The 19,341-nt window shown below is 42.3% G+C and overlaps 1 protein-coding gene and 1 pseudogene across 8 annotated transcripts; both read right to left on the bottom strand.

The window, feature by feature from the left end:
• Positions 1–3,893: 3,893 nt before the first annotated feature.
• Positions 3,894–19,278, bottom strand: LOC136467307 (uncharacterized). 8 transcript variants are annotated; one of them, XM_066465955.1, is made up of 11 exons: positions 18,700–19,278; positions 17,902–18,310; positions 17,739–17,810; positions 17,479–17,541; positions 16,746–16,931; positions 15,836–16,211; positions 15,193–15,307; positions 13,606–13,714; positions 13,098–13,370; positions 10,322–10,474; positions 3,894–4,543 (listed from the first exon to the last, which is right to left on the bottom strand). In XM_066465955.1, the coding sequence occupies exons 1-11, from the start codon at positions 19,080–19,082 to the stop codon at positions 4,439–4,441; spliced, it is 2,244 nt and encodes a 747-aa protein (XP_066322052.1). In that variant the 5' UTR covers positions 19,083–19,278; the 3' UTR covers positions 3,894–4,438. The 8 variants fall into 8 exon arrangements, 7 of the variants coding, with proteins under 7 accessions (XP_066322052.1, XP_066322054.1, XP_066322049.1 ...); XM_066465957.1 differs by having other exon boundaries at positions 4,490–4,574; XM_066465952.1 differs by lacking the exon at positions 3,894–4,543 and adding an exon at positions 7,922–8,285.
• On the bottom strand, positions 4,722–7,598 carry LOC136462249 (wall-associated receptor kinase 5-like; annotated as a pseudogene).
• Positions 19,279–19,341: the final 63 nt, after the last annotated feature.

Below are 19,341 nucleotides of genomic sequence, written 5' to 3'. Positions count from 1 at the left end.
GCCCAGCAGACGACGTTGCGAAAGATGCACAATCCTAGGTCGGTCCAAAAACCTAACGACGGGTCAGAAAGGTGATCCAGTCTCCGACCATAAGGCCTGGCCAAGGAAAGGACAACGCTCGCTTCCGACTCTGGCCCGCCTCACCGACCAGAAGGCCTGGCCGAGGAGGAACGACACTCGCTCTGACTCCGGCCCACCTCTCCGACCGGAAGGCCTGGCCAAGGAGGAGAGGACGTTCGCTTCCGACTCCAATCCGCCTCTCCGACCGGAAGGCCTGGCCGACACCGCTTCCGACTCCGACCCGCCTCTCCGACCGGAAGGCCTCGCTTCCGACTCCAACCCGCCTCTCCGACTAGAAGGCCCGGCCGAGGAGGAACGATGCTCGCTTCTGACTCTGACCCGCGTCTCCAATCGGGGATACACCGAATCTCTGCTTACAGCTCTTCTCCGACTGGCGTAGTCGGAGCTGACCAGGACCAACCGACCGGGGACGCCCGCTCGGCGAGGACCCAGAAAACGGATGGAGCAAGTAAGGCAAGCCGCTCAAGTCAACCGCAATACTAAGGATACCTGCAGGACAGTACCAACAGGGCATGTCAGAAGGGTGCCCTGCAACCTTCCAGGCATGTCTGAACCCAAGCAGTGTTGTGGGCACCGATGTTTGCCCTACAGTGTTGTGAGCGCCATCAATTCCCATACCATGTGAACACGGTGAAACCCCCCACATGCCTCTGGGCATCAACAGTATTGTGGGTCCCACATACATCTGACATAAACAGTGTTGTGGACGCCTACAATCATTTTGTACCCAACGGCGTGGGCAACAAGACTTAGTAGCATATGTTCTCTCTCTCACTCACTTGTAAGGCTGTCCCCTTCATCTATAAAAGGGGATGCGCTCTCTCTCGATGAAAGAACAACACTCGAACAGACACAGACGATTCGAACAGCCGACGATCGATTCACTGTCTGCTAGCTTTAGACACTCTAAAGCTACACAGAGCACACGTTCGAATACTTAGCGCACGTAGGAGCTCCCGTCACTCTCGGCCCTTCAAGTCCGGAGTCCGACTAGACCTCTTGCACCCCTATCTTTCTCCATCTCGTTTGTAACCCCACAGCAAACTTCGAGCACCTGTTCTCAGGAATAAAGTCACTGATCGACTCAAACTAGACGTAGGGCACGTTGCCTGAACCAGTGTAAACCCTATGTCATTGAGTGCTAGGCCACATCCGATTACAACGTACGTCAAAACTATAAATATTTACGTGTTAGTCATTTTCTACATCGACATACAGTATCCCTCCGTTGTCGTCCAAGGCAGCGAAAGCAGGCGGCATGGCCGCCAAGCACGCCAGAGCGAATGCCATAGCGCAAACCATTACTCTACTCGAGCTCATGATTAAGTCAATCAGCTTGTCTGTGCGTTGTGTGAAGCGTCGGGGTTCTGGGTTTACAGGACTCGGACCACGCATATTTAAAGGCCACCGATACAGTTTCGTGCACGCGTAGATACTCCTGTCCGGAGCAAAGATTGTAACACGCCATACGCTATGTTTAGTTGGGTGAAATTTAGGAATTTGGCTATTGTAACATTTTTATTTTTATTTGGCAATTAGTGTTCAATTATGGACTAATTAGGCTCAAAACGTTCGTCTCGTGATTTCCAACCAAACTGTGCAATTAGTTTTTTTTTTCCGTCTGCATTTAATGCTTCATGCACGTATCGCAATATTCGATATGATGACTACTATAGCACTTTTTAGAAAACTTTTTGAGACTAAACAAGGACATAGTTAATACTGCCCCATCAGATGTCATGGTCGTCGCTGATCTGGTAGTTATGAGGCATATTATGACATCAGTGCGTGACTGCTAGATTTTGAATAGACATCAGTGAGTATGGTCAGGACTAGCAGAGTTTTTTTTTTTTTTTTTTTTTTTTTTGCCTATCCGACTCTTTGGTACGCGTCACTGCTCCCCAACCGCAACAACCTGTCTGTGTTTAGTTCGTGAATTTTGAGAATTTAGCTACAGTAGTACTTTTATTTTTATTTAGCAATTAGTGTTCAATCATGGACTAATTAGCTCAAAACGTTCGTCTCGTAATTTCCAACCAAACTGTGTAATTAGTTTTTTTCGTCTACATTTAATGCTCCATACACGTATCGCAAAATTCGATGGAATAGCTACTGTAGCACTTTTTAGAAAACTTTTTAGGAACTAAACAAGCACTAAACGCTTGAGAGTTGGTTTGGGACTCTCTGCGGTCCACCTACTGGACACTTCTGGCCCCTATTCCATGGACTTCACAGTTCACAGGTCCACACGTGAGCACGTGACTCCGAGTCGTGATATGCACGTTCCAGGTCCCACCACACCGACAGGAAACGATCTTCACGTTCCTATTAAGAAACTTCCTAGAGCATTCCATCCTCTCCCAAATCGAAAGGCAAGGATCCAAGGTGAAGATCTGTACTTGGAGCTGAACTCCCAACTCGGAGGGCAGCACCAAATGAGCTCACCAACCACCCCTTGCCCCAAGTTTACTTCTGCTAGTCGATCCCAGAGCTTTAGTATGTACCAGCGCCTGGACTGAGACGCCTCCAGTGATCTCTCAAATCCACTGCCGGTTTGCAAGGGCTTGCGCAACCGATTGCGTTTTCTGCTTACACTTGCAGACCAGCTGCGAGAGGGCTGGGGCTACCTCCGAATCTGTCGGGTTTTGAAAGTTAAAAGCCTATTATGTTAGCCTGTATTCGAGTTTTAGAGTGTTTTTTAAAATTCAGTGAGAAATTCAGGAAAGCTTTGTGTTACACTCAACCGGCGTACATACGCTGGACGCTGGCGCAACGCCGAGACCAGGACAGACAGCTAGCCTTTGACAACGCGAACCAACATGTTTGTGCAGGTGGCTGAGTGGCTCCGTAACAAGCAGCTGTTCGTACTTGATAGGTTGGGCCATCTAGTTTTGCTTCGTCTAGAACGAATTCGATTTCTACACCTGAAGACACTAATGCCTTTACATTAACAAGATATAACCTATCTAGCCTTTCACTTCGTTGTGCTGTAAATCCTCTGTTCTATTCCACGTGCCAAGATCTCTGGTTTGTACTGGAATAAACTACAGGTTAATATGAAGTGTTACTTTGTCTGAATATATGCAGGTTTGAGTTCAAGCTGGCCAGCACGCGAGGACACTCGTCCGAGCATGAAATGGCAGGCATGTCAAAATCTCATTGCAGTGCAACTTCAAAGTACGTTTCTTTGTGTCTTTGCAATTGTATATCTGGTCCGACTCCGACAGTCGAATTCACTCTTATTCTATCCCGATTCCCAAGTCAATTTTAAAGTTCGGCATGGCTAGCGTCCGGATGTCCAGACAGAGGCCTGTGTCCGGACGCCAACGCCTCTTGCTACATTTCACGCGCGTCTGCGCGCATGTGGGAACCTCCGTGCCTCCCCGTCTGGACGCTCGCGCCCCTTCTGGTTCCTGCGCCCGCATGCACGCGGGGCCATGCACCCCTGTCTCCATCGCCCCTTCACTTCACACGTTCGTGACCCCACGCCCTTGCCTCCACAACCCCCCCCCCCCCCCCCCCCCCCCTCCGCTTCCTACGCGCATGCATAGCACCCCACCAGCTACAGTAGGCGGGTCCCGTTGCAACATGTGCAACATAAGATTACTTCTGCAGCCGAAACACATGCAGCATACGTGTGAAACACTTACAAAACACCTAAAACACTTGAAAAACACATGTGTAGCCATTGCAAAACATATGTAACATCCAGATAAAACACTTACAACATACGTATAAAACACCTGAAACACTTAAACATACTCTTGCAACATGCATGTATATGCAACACCCATATCTACTTTGCTACATCTAGATCAAACACTTTAAACGTACGTCTAAAACACCTAAAATATTTGAAAATATACGCTTAACATGTGTATATTATCATTGCAACAAATGCAACATCTCAGATATACTTTTACAACATCCAGATCAAACACTTGAAACATAAGTCTGGAACACCTGAAACACTTAACACGACGTCGCCACGCTGCCACGTCCTACCTGGTGGGGAGACGTCGACCTAGTGTACACCTTAGCTGCAGGACATCGGCCCGTCGCTCCTCCTACAGATTCTCTCGCGCATACTCGTGGCCCAGGCTCGTGCCCGTCACTCCCAGCAGGCCAGCACGAGCAGCCGGTTGATGCGTCCCCCGTGGCCTTGGCTACTGTTGTCTCTTCGAATTGGTAGGCTCCCTTGCCACATGGTCATTTTCAATGGAACGTATTGCTTCAACTCTTAGTCTATTACGGATAGTTGGTTGAAGATAGGTACTAGTCCACGTGCGCTCACAATGTTACAGAATTATTAGAAGTCTAAAATGCGTGAAGCTAATTCGAATTTTCCATATGCAGATCAGTTGCATCTGTAGGATAGAGACATGGAGTTGTATTTCATATCTGCAAATACAGTTACGAAGTTCTGTGTTGAATGCATATCGACCGTGCTATTGATACTGTCCTGAAAGGACATTGAAGGGAAGAGTGAGTTCCTGTTGTCCGGAGTGTCAATTAACATTAGTCATGCTAATAATTGGCAAAAAAGAAAGAAAGAAGTGCAGCAGCATGTTGCAGTTGAAATCATGCATTAGTCAGATGGCTACTGGAACCACTGATTAAGCCATTGGCAACTGATCAAATTATCATTGGACTCATCGACAGCCATGACTATTTTGTATTTTCTGAAACAACCTTATCTTTAATACAGTGACTTGATGTTATATGCATCTAAATAAATACGGAGGTATACAAGCGATGTGGTCTACAATATCTTGTGCATACACATAAAACACATCTATGAGATACAATCTCATCCAAATATGCTAAATATAACATAGCTTCCCCGAAATATATTATATCTCAAATGCATTAGTATCTAAGCAAAGCCCTTTATTATCTAGCGCAAATGTAGTTAGCGTCGCCTAAACGAAGATACATATTCTTGCTCCAAACTGTAGCATCTCGAGGTCTCTTGAGGTGGTGTATGTGCAGCATTAATAAGATCGATATGTTTAAGTGAGTTCTTAGATTTTCCACATAGCAAAGGCTCAATATCTCCATCTTTTTCGGGTAAATGATGTCTTTTTCTCAGCCTCATTGTTCTTAAGAATTGCAACCTCATCTCCACTTCTTTCATAGACGGTCGCTCTCCTCCTTTTACCCTTAAGCATGCTTCTGCAAGTGGGGCAATTTCACTAATCTCTTCCTGGTCTGCTTTTCCACAACTTTAGTATCCATTGTTTCAATAAGAGACCCTTGGTGAAGTCCTTCAATGAAGAAATGCGACAAGCTTTGCTTTGCACCTAAATCATTAATAAAAATTGACTTCTTTCTTGTCAAGAGTTCCACAAGTATTACTCCAAAACTGTATACATCACTCTTCTCCGTTAGTTGACCGGTATGATAATACTCTGGATCCAAGTAACCAAATGTTCCTTGAACAATTGTCACCACATGGGTCTCATCAAGTGAAAGAGATCTTGAAGCACCAAAATCTGAAACCTTTGTGGTGAAGTTGTCATCCAAGAGTATATTTGAAGACTTGACATCTCTGTGAAAAATTGGCATTGTAGCTGCTGAGTGTAGATAAGCCAGAGCCCCGGATGCTTCCACTGCAATCCTCAGGCGATCATCCCATGAAAGCAAGCATTTTACTGTAGTATCCGTGTGAAGAAGTTCATACAGAGTGCCATTTGAAATAAACTCATAGACAAGCAAGGGAACTTCATCTTCTAGGCAACAACCAAATAGTTTTACCACATTACGATGGATGATTTGGGACAAAATGACAACTTCATTGATAAATTGGTCTATCTCTGTTTGCTCCACCAAAAAAAGGACGTACCCAGTGCAGAGAGCTCCCGCTCTGTGCGGGGTCTGGGGAAGGGTGTCAGTGGCAAGCCTTACCCTCACCTGTGCAATGCGAGGAGACCGCGACTCGAACCCGGGACCTTCCGGTCACAGGCGGTAAGACTCTACCGCTTGCACCAGGCCCGCCCTTCCTCTGTTTGCTCCACTATTTTCGAATTTTCTATGGCCACCAAACGTTGGTCTGATAGAATCCCTTTATAAACTGTTTCATGTCCTCCACGACCAAGAACACGGGTAGCATCAAAATTATTGGTCGCCTCCCCTAGTTCCTCCAATGAGAATATCTTTGTTTTGCTTATAGCACTTTCTTCTGAGATTAGTTGCTCCAATAACAGACCTTGATTTTTCTTGAAGTATGCTCGTCGGATTCTACTTTGGATGCCTTTTTTCCACTTATTGACAATTATAATTATACCCAAGGCAATAAATATGGATCCAATGCCACAGCTAGTTCCAATTGCAATACCTATATGCATCTGTTCCAATGCCACAGACCTTGATTTTTGGAATGAAGTCTCTTTTGGATGCCTTTCTTCCACTTATTGGCAAGTAGAATTACCCCAAATCCAATAAATATGGAGCCAAGGCCACAACCAGTTCCAATTGCAATACCTATATGCATCTGTTGTTGTTATGAAATCATGTTAACGTTTACAAATTATAATTTCAAGGGAGTTTTGTATGCTATGGCTTACCTAAAAGAAGATTTCGTTGGTTAGCTGATGTACCTGTACAGCCGTCCTGTATGTATGGATTTCCTGTGTAGCCAGTAGAACACTTGCAACGATATCCCATAAATGTTTTCCCATGGATCACGTTTTTGCAATCACTGTTTCCACTGCGGCATGCATACTTACTTCTATTCCCATGCATAGCTTGTTCACAAGATGAATTTGTAACTGCCCATCGCATAATAACAATGTCATATTCCATAGAAAAATCAAATTCGTCTTCCACAGGGCCGTCCATGTACACGTCTCCACTTTCGGTGGCCTGAGCTATTATTACTTCTTTCCCGGAGCTAGCATTGTTTAGCATATTGCTAACCGTCAGAGTCCCGTCTTCTATTGACAGACCAGTCACGTGATACTGTGTATGTGCTGTGCTAAAAAGCGTCTCATTTGTGTCTGTACAAATAAGTTCGAACCTTTCGTTTCCGAAACAATCTTCTCCAAGCCCGAAAGGGAAGGGAATGGACATGTTCCCACATGACCTCTGATAGTGTTCTTTAGGCTTGGGTTTGTAATCTGCTTCATAACAATAGATTGATAAGAGTAAGAATAAGAAGATAAAATGTTAAATATTTTCTTTTTTTTAGAGAAAAGCAAGCAGGGAGCACCTTGCATGCATCCTTCGGAAAGGTAAGCATTGGCTGTGGAATAACCATTGTAGCAGTGGCAGCTGTAACCTCCATATGACTCATCTCTGCAATAGCTGCCGGTGGCACAAGCATAGCTTGCCTTGTTCATCTGCGCGATTTTGGAGCTTGGTTGGTCCATGATGGCAACCTCAAGTTCAGTGTCATAAATCTTGCTTGCATTTGTCCAACTTGAGAAAAGATCAATCGCATTATGCGTGTAATAATCTCCATCATCCGACATGAAAGCCATGATGCCAGGGTGCAGAGGATCTGACTGTGCTGCCATATTACCAGCCCGAACAATTGTTCCTTGAAAGCCTGAGATGTCGTTTTGTAGAATGATGGAACAGCAACCAACCCCAAAGCAAGGCCCTTGATTCGGCAATACCTTGCCGTGGCACCTGCTCATGCAGCAGCCGATAGGGTTCCTCACAGAGTCAAACAAGTCAACATCAAAATCGCAGCCAAGGAAGAAGAAAGTGTTATAACCGGGGATAGTAATACCCTTAGCGGGGGCATTCCAAGATATATTGTGGGTGTTCGTACCAGATTCTGCCAAGCTACTGTTGAAGAACATAGCTGGGATGGTTACCTTGGATTGTGCTGTTACCCAGAAATAACTTTGGAGGTTGAGTGTTGTGGTTGCAAGTAAGCTCGAACTGGAAGCCTTGTCGGAAGCAGCCGGCCCCTATGCCGAAGGGGTAGGAGATGTTGATGTCCCCGCAGCTGGAGGGGCAGTGACTAGCTATGGTGGCAGCGGACGGGACATACAGTATCCCTCCGTCATTTGGGGATGCAGGTGGCATGGCCGGCAACGCCAAGCCTCATCATTAAGCCAATCAGCTTGTCTATCTTGCTTGCATTTGTCCTCTATCTTGCTTGCATTTGTCCAACTTGAGAAAAGATCAGTCGCATTGGACATGTAACCTCCTGCTGATATGAAAGCCATGATGCCAGGGTGCAGAGGATCTGACTGTCCTGCCATATTACCAGCCCGAACAATTACTACTTGAAAGCCTGAGATGTCGTTTTGTAGAATGATGGAACAGCAACCAAACCCATTGCAAGGCCCTTGATTCGGCAATACCTTGCCGTGGCACCTGCTCATGCAGGAGCCGATAGGGTTCCTTACATAATCGAACAAGTCAACATCGAAATCGCAGCCAAGGAAGAAGAAAGTATTATAATAACCGGCGATAGTAATACCCTTGGCGGGGGCATTCCAAGATATATTGTGGGTGTTCGTACCAGATTCTTCCAAGCTACTGTTGAAGAACATAGCTGGGATGTATACCGAGGAACCATAAATGTAAGTAATCTTGTCGGAAGCAGACGGCTCCTATGCCGAAGGGGTAGGTGATGTCGATGTCCCCGCAGCTGGAGGGGCAGTGACTAGCTATGGTGGCAGCGGACGGGACATACAGTATCCCTCCGTCATTTGCGGATGCAGGTGGCATGGCTGGCAACGCCAAGCACGCCAGAGCGAACACCATGGCACAAACCATTACTCTGCTCGAGCTCATCATTAAGCCAATCAGCTTGTCTGTGCGTGGTGTGAGGTGTCGGGATTATATTCTGGGCTACCGGAACTACTTCATATTTTAAAGCTATAGTGATACGGTTTCGTGCTTGCGCAGATACCGTATAAAGCCGTCACTAGCATAGATTCTAACCCGCCATAAGCCCATAATCCTACTGTCCCATCAGATGTTACGGTCGTCGCGCGCCTGCCGGGTCCGTTACGCGCGATCGCTAGCGTTTGTACTGTGACCGTGACAAATATATATATAATATATATATATATATATATATATATATATATATATATAATATATATATATATAATATATATATATATAATATATATATATAATATATATATATATGGAAAATATTTCCTACTCCTAGGGTGTAGTTACTCCCATGTGTATATCTCCAGATTTAGAGTGTATAATTTATGTTAAATGTAGAAATTACTTACCAGCAGTTCCTGTGAACATATTGTGTCCTTTGTGACATCATTATCATTATTAATATTCTTTTGATTCACAGGCCCAATTCTCTTGGTCTGATCTACTTTTTCTGTTTGAATTAATTCAAGGACTTCATTAAGTGCACTCTTTATCTCCGGAACTTCAAAGTCATCCCAATTGAATTGCTCACAATCTGAATCCAAACTGTTTTCGTGACTACTTTCTGAAATCTGGGGAAACAATCTTCTCCTTTTCAATCTCCTTTCCTTTTCAAGATATCTAGCATACCGTTTCACAAGAAGGTTACATATACACATGACAGCTCCTCTTATCTTTTCGTTTGTTTTCAATAGTACTGCCATCCTTCTGCGACATGTATCTGGTGGAGCTCGAAGATCAGAGAGAGATCTCCAAGCTACACTATAACATCTTGCTCCAAGTATTGCACGCACTCTAATGTATATCATCAGAGTTTGTATCCACTAACTAAACCAAGCACATATCATTCATGTTGCATATTGTTCACTCAATCAGGCTAAATCAGAGGATTCACCTTGCCCTTATATTCCTTATTTGCCCCATGTACCCCTACGCTGTAGGGTGTAGCAAGAACTGTTTCGCTAAATATACCATCTCTCTCTCTCTCTCTCTCTCTCTCTCTCTCTCTCAACCTTTTGCAGCATGTGTTGTGTAAATATGTCAGATAAGGTGCTCCCTTATCCATCACAACCCCATGACAGAGAGTAGGGAAGCATCTAGAAGGGGGAGATCACAGGATAATGACACAATCAAGCCAATAATGCAAAGTAGCACATTATGCCTCACATGCTTAAAACAAGCACTCCAAGATGGTGACAAATGAACCATTTTGCATGTTAAAACAATGCACTGCATGCTACTTATGTTCAAACCCTGAACCTGTGATAGCATAGAGTTAAAAATGCAAGCTAAAGAAATACAGAAATGCAAAATGAGATCAAATAAATATAGTACTTCAGATCAATAAATGATAACAGAGGAAAATCTAAACACATACCTGCTCTACAGAGAGATTCAATTCTCTTGCTATTCTAACAGAGTCTTTAAAAGGAATTTTCCCCTTCTCACTGACATTCATAATACGCTGTTGCAATTCCAGTTGTTGCTCAGTAGTCATGACTAGTGTACTCCATGAACGAGGATGCGAAACCTATATGGGACAGAATGTCATATAGTATCCAAAACAATGTAAATAAAAGCTCTGATCTAAGAGAGCTAGACAGATAGCCACTTCCAGCTAATACAGTTTCCAGTGGGTATAATGGGCTTCAGTAATAATAGAAAAACTCCGACAAGTAACAAGGCTTCAGTAATTTTTTTAGAAAAAGGAAGTTTATTCTGGTCTCTGCAAGAGTTTTAAGGCTTCAGTAATAGATAGTGTAATGATTCTGACAAGTAACAAACAATAAAGTGCTTGCAGCTGCAGATCTGCCAATATAAGTCAAAAGGTACAAACAAGAAATAGAGCAGATACAAGTATTAAGATTCAGGAAATTACGGGTTGTTTGGTTTGAGGCATGTTTCTAAAAAACATAAGTAAACTTACGTTTACTCTCGATTAAACCTGAAACAGACCCCTAGCGTCTTGTTTAGTGCCTGGGCGTCCAATAAAACTCTGGACACGTCTAGGTGGTGCATGTAGGCATAAGGCAGTGCTTAAGTAGTGCAGAAACGCGAAAAAAAGGGATGGCATGGCTGGCTTGGTGGGCTATCTGTGACCGCACGGGCTGGCGGGCAGCAAAAAAGCATGCGGAAGAGCCAGGGAAAAGGGAAACATGACGTGTGGGGATCAAAATTACAAGTCCCTTCACCACTTCTTTACAATTTTGCAAGAATTGGAATCAGAATTGCCTGAATGTATTACAATGTCTTTTGAGATGGAAGTTGGGAATCTAATCTGAGTCATGCGTGTTGCCAGAAAAAAAAAATTAAAACAAATAAAAAAAGCACAAACGCTTAATCACGTTTAATCTACGTTTAATCCATCCAGGCGCTAGGAAGCGGCCTAGCGTCTGCCTAGCGCCTAGCGTCTTTTAGAACCTTGGTTTGAGGAACCACCCTATTCTAGATGAGGTAGTGCATTATGAGTTCATCCAATGATTTTGGTGGAATCAGACTTGGATGGCTCAATTCCTCATGCTTATACTAATTATTGGCTTCTGGGGGATGAACTGGTGATGGATCAACCCATCCATCCCACAAACCAAACAGCAAAGTGAGTGAGAAGATGATGGATCACTCCATTCCTCAAACCAAACACACCATTAGTGACTCAAATAGCTCTAACAGTAGTGAGACTTCTGGCAACAGCACTGCAGCAGCTAGCGAGGAGCTGCACTATTGGGGGCTGGCTGGGGTGCAAGGCACAAATTACATCCTTGCCCTTGTCCCAAGAGAGAGTTAAGTTCAGGTCGTGGTAGATTTTTTTTCTCTTGTAAAAGGGCGCGCGCGCATTTTTCTTTGTAATCTGAGTGCCTGAGTGGTGTGGGTATGTGACTTTCCTGAGGGTTCTTATCCTTTTTTTTCCTTTCTTCTTAATATAATGATACGCAGCTCTCCTGCGTTTTCAAGAAAAAAAAAACAGCACTGCAGCAGTTGCTCATCAAAAATAACTATCAATTAAAAGCAACTGCAGAAGCAGGCGTGTGGTACTGAAACAAACCCAGCTGGCAGAAGCGGGAGGCTGTGAACCACCAAAGATACAGGCCAGAGTCACCCATTTAAACGCAACATTATGTAAGACCACACTTATGCTGGGCTCCACAGGCGGGGCAGCGTGGCCCGAGCTGAGTAAGCTAGTCAGATTAGGATGCTTGTTATTCGCCTAAGTCAAGTTCAGTAACATAGGATTGATTTCTTGAGATAAGAGTTGCTTTAATGGTTAAGAACTTAAGATTTATTCGTTACAGCCATCCATCTCTATATATAAGGAGCGATAGTGGCCCACATATAAAACAATTAAGAAATTAATTTGATACCACTTCTCTATTCATCCTTCTTGGTGCCATTTTTACTTAGTTCTCCATCACATCTCCAGGGAAATGAGGCTATGTTATCCCATAAAACACACCTATCCAACCCCACAACAAAAATGCACAGCTCAGTTAAAACAATAGGAGGAAACGAAGAATTAATATCAAGTGCAGAAATATGAAGATAATGATTAGTGAAGCATATTTTAAGTGGAAACAAACAACACTATGCAATTTGTCCAGACAACAAATTTTGATAACACCATAGAAATACATAAAAAAATCTTTAGTACAAAAAGGGATTAAATAAAAATGACAAGTACAAAGGTACTTCCAGGTTCACGAATATAATGTTTTGGATAAGAATCTCCAATAAGTATTTTTCCATCAAGTGGTTTATAATGATATGCAAGTTAAACGAATAAAATATGTATATTATGAAATATTCTCATGCCAAATCCAAGTCACTATTTTTCATAGTTGTCAATATAAATAGTTATCACGGCTATATTAGCATTCAAAATTGAGGAATTTGACAATTCAAATTCTAAGAGTATGTTTGTTTCCATCTGGACTTATATAAGATAGCTTATGGCCCAAGGGCAGCATGGTAGACACAAACGTGGGAAACTTATTTCGGCATCTAGAGTGGTGTTTCTTACCGTACTGCCAATGACCTAGAAGCTAGTTTATGTAAGTTGGGGGGAAAACAAACAGGCGCTAAGTACATTTATTCAACATGGAGGGAGGGTGGTAGGTGATAATCCTATGCGTCAATGATGTACAGCAGATGTGACAAACCTCAGGGACAGAACTGCCAGGGAAGGCACTCAACGGGTCAGCCAAGCCAGCTGTTAAATAACAGCACTCTAGTGTTTCCCAATATGAATCAACAAACTCGTGCTTTGAAAGTACAAAATCATGCCGAATTTTCCGATGATTGTTCAGTTGGGAAGATGGAAGAATTTTAGGTATAGGTTCTTCAATGTAAGGCCTGAGCTCCATCGAATGTGTAAACATGGCATTTGACGGTACACCAGCATCTTCTAAGAATTCTTTTGCAAACTGAACCAGCTGCGAAACATAGCTAAAGTGATCAGTTTGTTGCAACAATAGTCGCCTATGCGATTAAGTATTGATTATTGAACAATGTAGCAAGTATCGAACATATGTACCAAGATTAGCAAATTAGCAATTACTAAATAGCCTTTAAGATTAATGTTCAGTAATAGTTTTTAGGAGCACACCTAAGTTGTAGGTTCTCACAAGGTTAACTACAAATATTAGAAAAGAATATCAAGTACATTACCTTGACCTTGTCCAAAATATTTACTAAACGTGAGAGTCGACCATAGGCATGAGTATCCATGAGCTGATTGTATTCCTTGGTAGGTATTTCTGAAAGTGTTTTTCCAAGCCTACAACAAGTTTTCATGTTATCAATCTTCTTTGCTGACCCAACAACTTGTAGAAAGAGTTCAAGGGGCATTTCTTTCATAGCTTCTTCCATAGAAAATAACAGGCATGATTGATTAAGGCTCTTATCATAATGCCCTTCTTTGGCGCAACCAAACGCATTGCACCAATTTGGCAAAGAATTGACATAAGCCCACAGAAATTTATGCAATAACTTTGCTCGAATCATCTTTGCACCTATGAATCCATTTGCATACATAGGTATGGCAGTCATATGTTGATTTTGCTTCACTTTAGCTGCTGCACCTGCCCAAGATTGAGTGTCAAAGTTCCTTTGTCTGATCCTAAATTGATCCACAAGTTCTGGTGACAAGTCTCCAACAGAAGAATGCAGTATTACATCAATGAGACGACTGCGAGTATAGTTTGTGACCAAGGGAACACTGACTTTGATACATTTACAGCTTCCCTCTTGCTGAAGCTTATTCAACGTGCGAGTCAATGTCTTCCTATCCATTATTTTTCCTTCCTTTTTTTCAAGACGTTCTAACCATTTATGTAACTCCACCAAGGCAAACAGAATGATCAAATACAACTAGACATGCTAAAGGCACCCAAAGGCTAGCATGAACATGAACACACAAAAAAAGGAAAATGTTGGAAGCTGAAAGTTGCTGTTACTAACTCTGACTAGGATTAAAAAAGAATTATCTAAGTAGTAACTATCACTCGCTCCATTAAAAAATATATCAGGTGGTCTACAATATGCCACTTTGAAAATTATTATATATGAAAATGATAGTAGAATTGTATAAACTGTTATATTGCTAAAAAATACTTAATGAATACACTGGTAGTTTTCCAAACTACCAACTCATACAGTTTATTTAGTTAGTTTTGTTACAATCAGAGGCTTTGACTGCACAGATTTTGAATAACATATATTTGAAAATAGGCTTGTCTCACAGGTCATGCTGACTACAAATATACACTGCCTAACCCTTTGAAGAAATATAAACAATCAAAATAGTTTAATATGGAAAAAAATACAACATGGTAGACTACATTCAAAAGAGTTTTATCTGGAAGAAAAATATGAAATGCTAGAGTAACTATCGGTACCATATCACTATGCCATATGCAAAAACCAGGGATGCTTATCTTGAATCATAGAGGGTCACCCCCACCCCCATTAAAAAGCATACTGGCCTAAAGCCAACACACCCGGGAAAAAAACTGACCCGTTTCTGCAATTCCAAATTACAAACACTGGAAGTAAACAAGTAACAGCAAAATCAATAGATAATAATAAGATAATAAGACCAGCACATGACAGGTTGCATACACGCAAATGAAATATGGAACAGGTACTGCATCAAATATAGAGTAAATTCCATGCCATGACATCCAGTATTGAACTGTCACAAATATTAAATTACATACACATCTGCATTTGATAGATCTATGCAAAGAATCTCACTTGACAAATACTTGGGAAGCAACCTTTAACATGTGTAGAATCCTTCTATGGCGTTGATCATCAGAAGTTAATGGACAGCACCGACACCTCCTCCTCTGACCCAAAGCAACTTTATCTAAAGAAAAGCACGTGATCATTTACATTGAGTTGAGTAGCAATTTGCTTGCAACCTAAACATATAGCTTGCTAGTTTGCCAAGGAAAAGATTAACTAATCCCATACGAAGAAACTTAACGATACACAAGAACTAGAGAAGTAGTAGCCCGCAAAATCAAGGCACGGTATTACTTGAAAAAAATTAGAACTAATAACCACCCTTAGCTGAAAAACTTCTAAACTTGTGAATCTAGAAACCAACCAAAGAGTGCCCTTCGTGATTTAAATAGGACTCTTTGAGGAAAAGCATATGCAGGATTTGAAACAGATTATATTGCCCAGCTATAGATGTATTAATCAGATATATGCTTCGAAAAAGCATAAAGCTCTATGGATCTACTAGTGATCTTAAAGTCAAAGCATGGCACAGTTTATAGACAGTACAGAAACTGCGAGCTCTTACTGCAGCATGGCAATCCCCAGAGATATTAATCACAGAACCTTAACAAAATGAAGAGATAAATTACGCAAATATAGGTCATTGTACCTTCTTCAACTAACTGAGAAACTACAGCAGAAGCATCAAGGTTGTTCTGGATATGATGTCCAACTGGTTCGTCATGGTTCTCTTCTTCAAGCAAGAGTAGTTTTCCATGTGAACTAGATGATTCCAAAGTATCCAAACCTTTAGATGGAACTAGGGACCACAAATCCGAACAATCATCAGAGTCTTCTGATAGTGCCTCAAAAGTTTGCAGAGCAGTACCAGCTTTGTAGAGTGAGAAGTTTTTTGAAGTCCAAATTCGGTACTGTGATGTCTTGTCTGGAACTTCTGCTTCCCATGTTAGGTCGAATTTTTTTAGCATGGATGATACTCGTTTATGAAGTTTTTTCGAATTGTTGAGTCCAAGACGTTTGCCAATCTAATCAGAAGTTGCATTAGACATTAGTTACTAATTTTAAGATAAACAAAAACAAACTATCATCCCACATCAGATGACATAAGCAAACAAAATCTCTATCACATAATGATGTGTATTCAAGCTTCTCCATATACTGATCATCAATGCACTGTGGGGTTCACAACAGGAGCTTTTGCTCATGGATCTATTTTTTCCACTAGGAAGCATATTGTCTTATTGAGTCAAGTAACAATGTTATTACTGTCCCAGGAAGTTGCTGTATGTTTGCATGAGAAATTATTCATGTTTCCAGGTCCCTAAATAAAATAACCTATTGCTGAAACTAGTCCACAACCAAACAAACAAATATCTTCGAACTGGTTTTAGGCAACCATAATCAAGTATTGAAGAAGAAATTAGGTAACGATGACATGCATAACTAGAAAGGAAGCACAACAGCAGTGCAATAATAGGATAATGTAAGCACCAGTCTAGCATATCATCGAAAACACATAATACCATAAAGTTGCACGAATTTAAGGTTCAGAGAAGTACCTCAACAAGTGTAATACCTTTTGTCCCTTGGGCACTGATCATATCATATATACAGTTCTCTAATGGAAGTTCCAAAATTTGATCAGTTGCCTGACCTTTTTTGACAAATTTAAAATTTGAGGCTATACTTTTTGGCTGAAACTCATTTGGATCAAAAATTTTCAGCAGACGCAAACAGCGGACAACCTGAAACATGGAATAACATTATAGCTTGTTGCTTAAGAATGTATATGATACAGCCAGATTATGTACATTATATTGCGTCTGATTTGTTGCAGCTCCGAAAGTAGCTGTTGCCAAAGAAGGAAGCTCAAAGGGTGGACAAGATGAGTGAGATGATGCTTTTTCTCATTTAGGTTTCTAGTCAAGCATTCCATGTCTTTGGGTTGAAATGTACAAAGTCTCAGCTCCAGCACCATGTTTACTCTCAGTCATATTTAATCAAAAATGGAATTGCAAACCATTGCCTCTTCAGTCCAAAAACATATGCATGTTTGAAGTAGCATGTAAACTGGGTTATGGAATCATGCTAATAAACAGTAACTCAAATTACTGTAAATCCTATGACAAACTACACTTCTAAAAGCCTAACAGTTTTTTAATTACAGATTTAAACTAACATTTTAATCCCGACAGGAAGCGTCAGGAACTGAGAGAATGAACCCCAAAAAAGTATTAGAAAGTGGCATTAAATAGCAAGTGAAAATATGAAATAGCAAGAGATTAGCATCACCTTATCATCAACTTCGGCATCAAATGTCTCAACAAGTTGTGCATCTCTTAGCCTATGCAATACCTGAGGAATAGGTCATCTAAGTAACAACCATGAAAATAAAGGACCAACAGAGATAGTGTAAACTTGGGGTGTTTGGTTTGAGGAGCAGAATGTTGAATGAACTATCCAAACCTAATCTACTTGCTCAGTATGAGGAATGGTAGGAAAAGTTGATTCCTCAAACCAAACACACCATAGCTTATTTCAAGGAGGCTTACGTTTCTCCATGCTCTGTGCCCATATGCCATCCTGTAGTCGAGATCGACTTTTATATCTGACACAACAAGAGCCTAGGGGAAATAATCAAGCAAATTAGCAAACTAGAAAAATCTAAAGCAAATTAGCATAGCTTCAATGGGGAAAAATGTGGGAGAAATTGACCTTTCCGCTTGCTTCTTCAAGTTTATCACATATGGCTTTCATTGCTGGAAGATAATCATGAATAGATATATCATTCTTGGAGTTAACATCAAAAGTTCCATCTTCTTGGAAAGCATCTACATTGGTCTCTTCATTGCTCCCAAGTAGTTCAGGCTTTGTAATCTCAATTCTTTGCTGTGAAGTCATGTTCAAGTCCTTGGCATATCGGGAGAGATATAGTGAATTGGTATTGATAACATGTTTATTCTGTGAGGCATCTTCCCTCTCAGCTCCGTGGTCTTTCAACTTTATTATAGTTGATTGTCTAACTATTAGCCGCTGTGATTCAAGACTCTTTGCAATAAAATAGAAATTATTTCCTTTCATTTTAAATTTTTTGAAAAGTTCACTCTGCGCTACCCCAGAAGTCCTATAAACGAAAACATGATGTAAGAAACCACAAACATATTTAAAAGCAAGATAAAGAATTTGAATATGAACATACCGCATTATGTGAACAGGTTATAAATTGGAAACGATACAAAAGTGCAAGAAAGGCTAATAACCATTCTGTTGGACAATATCAATAATACTACTAATTTGTAGCTTTAAAATTGCAGCTCTATGGCTTTAAAATCCGTACACATAACATAAATTTTCTCTTGCAAGGTAACATCGTATATAAATTAAGTGATTTACATATTGAAAGTCTTCCAATTCCTAGCAAGTCACAAATACCCAACGCCCAGACTGATTAATGAACTTGAAATGGAAGGCGTAACAATCATATATTTGCTCAAAACCCATTGCGATATGCACCTGCTTGCCGCAACACATTCCAATGTCGCCTTCTGGGCGGCACTGAACTCTGATTTCGCGAATCTGCGCTCGTATAACCCCAGGAAGTTGTCCCTGATCCCCGCGCTCGCCACGAGCCGCATGCCCCGCCGCTCGGCCTCCTCGAAGTCCTTCTCCGCGGGGTCGCCGGCAGAGACGGGCACCCCGTCCCCGCCCCCCTCCACGAGGCTGACGACGCGGAGCGCAAGGATGCGAGCCCACAGGGCGCGCTTGACTGATGGACCTAGCGGGAGGCCCGTGGCATCGAGCGCGCCGCGGAGCGCCGGCCATAGGTCCACGACGGGGATCCCCGGCGCGAGGCGCGCGCACACCTCCTCCAGCGCCGCCGACACGAGCTCATCCATGACTGTTTCGGGAGGTTTTGGGCTTCAGGGTTTCGGCTATGGCGGCATCAGGCACGGAGCCCCACGGGGAGCATGAGTTCGAGGAGGCGAAGCGTGCGCGGTACTGCGTGGTGGCCCAGTGGAGGGAAGCGACGCGGCGACCGGCGATGTCACCGGTGGCCGCGGCGGATGCGTTGGTTTTTTTTTACGACGAAGCTAGGGTCGAGAGTGAGTTTTTTTTTTTTTTTTTTTTTGAGGGGAGGGTCGAGAGTGAGTGATG

This window comes from Miscanthus floridulus, chromosome 7, assembly GCF_019320115.1.
Source record: "Miscanthus floridulus cultivar M001 chromosome 7, ASM1932011v1, whole genome shotgun sequence".
Classification (NCBI taxonomy): Eukaryota; Viridiplantae; Streptophyta; class Magnoliopsida; order Poales; family Poaceae; genus Miscanthus; species Miscanthus floridulus.
Note: the sequence above shows the minus strand (reverse complement) of the source record. Positions and strands in the feature narration are given on the sequence as shown.

What these genes read in the sequence shown, in the direction of transcription:
- LOC136467307 (XM_066465952.1), bottom strand. Translation starts at nt 19,082, where the DNA reads ATGGATGAGCTCGTGTCGGCGGCGCTGGAGGAGGTGTGCGCGCGCCTC. An exon ending in TTGAAGAAGCAAGCGGAAAG is followed by an intron (nt 17,811 to 17,901) that starts GTCAATTTCTCC and finishes TATTTCCCCTAG; the next exon opens with GCTCTTGTTGTGTCAGATAT. An exon ending in TGAATCTCTCTGTAGAGCAG is followed by an intron (nt 8,286 to 10,321) that starts GTATGTGTTTAG and finishes ATGGCAGGACAG; the next exon opens with TCAGATCCTCTGCACCCTGG.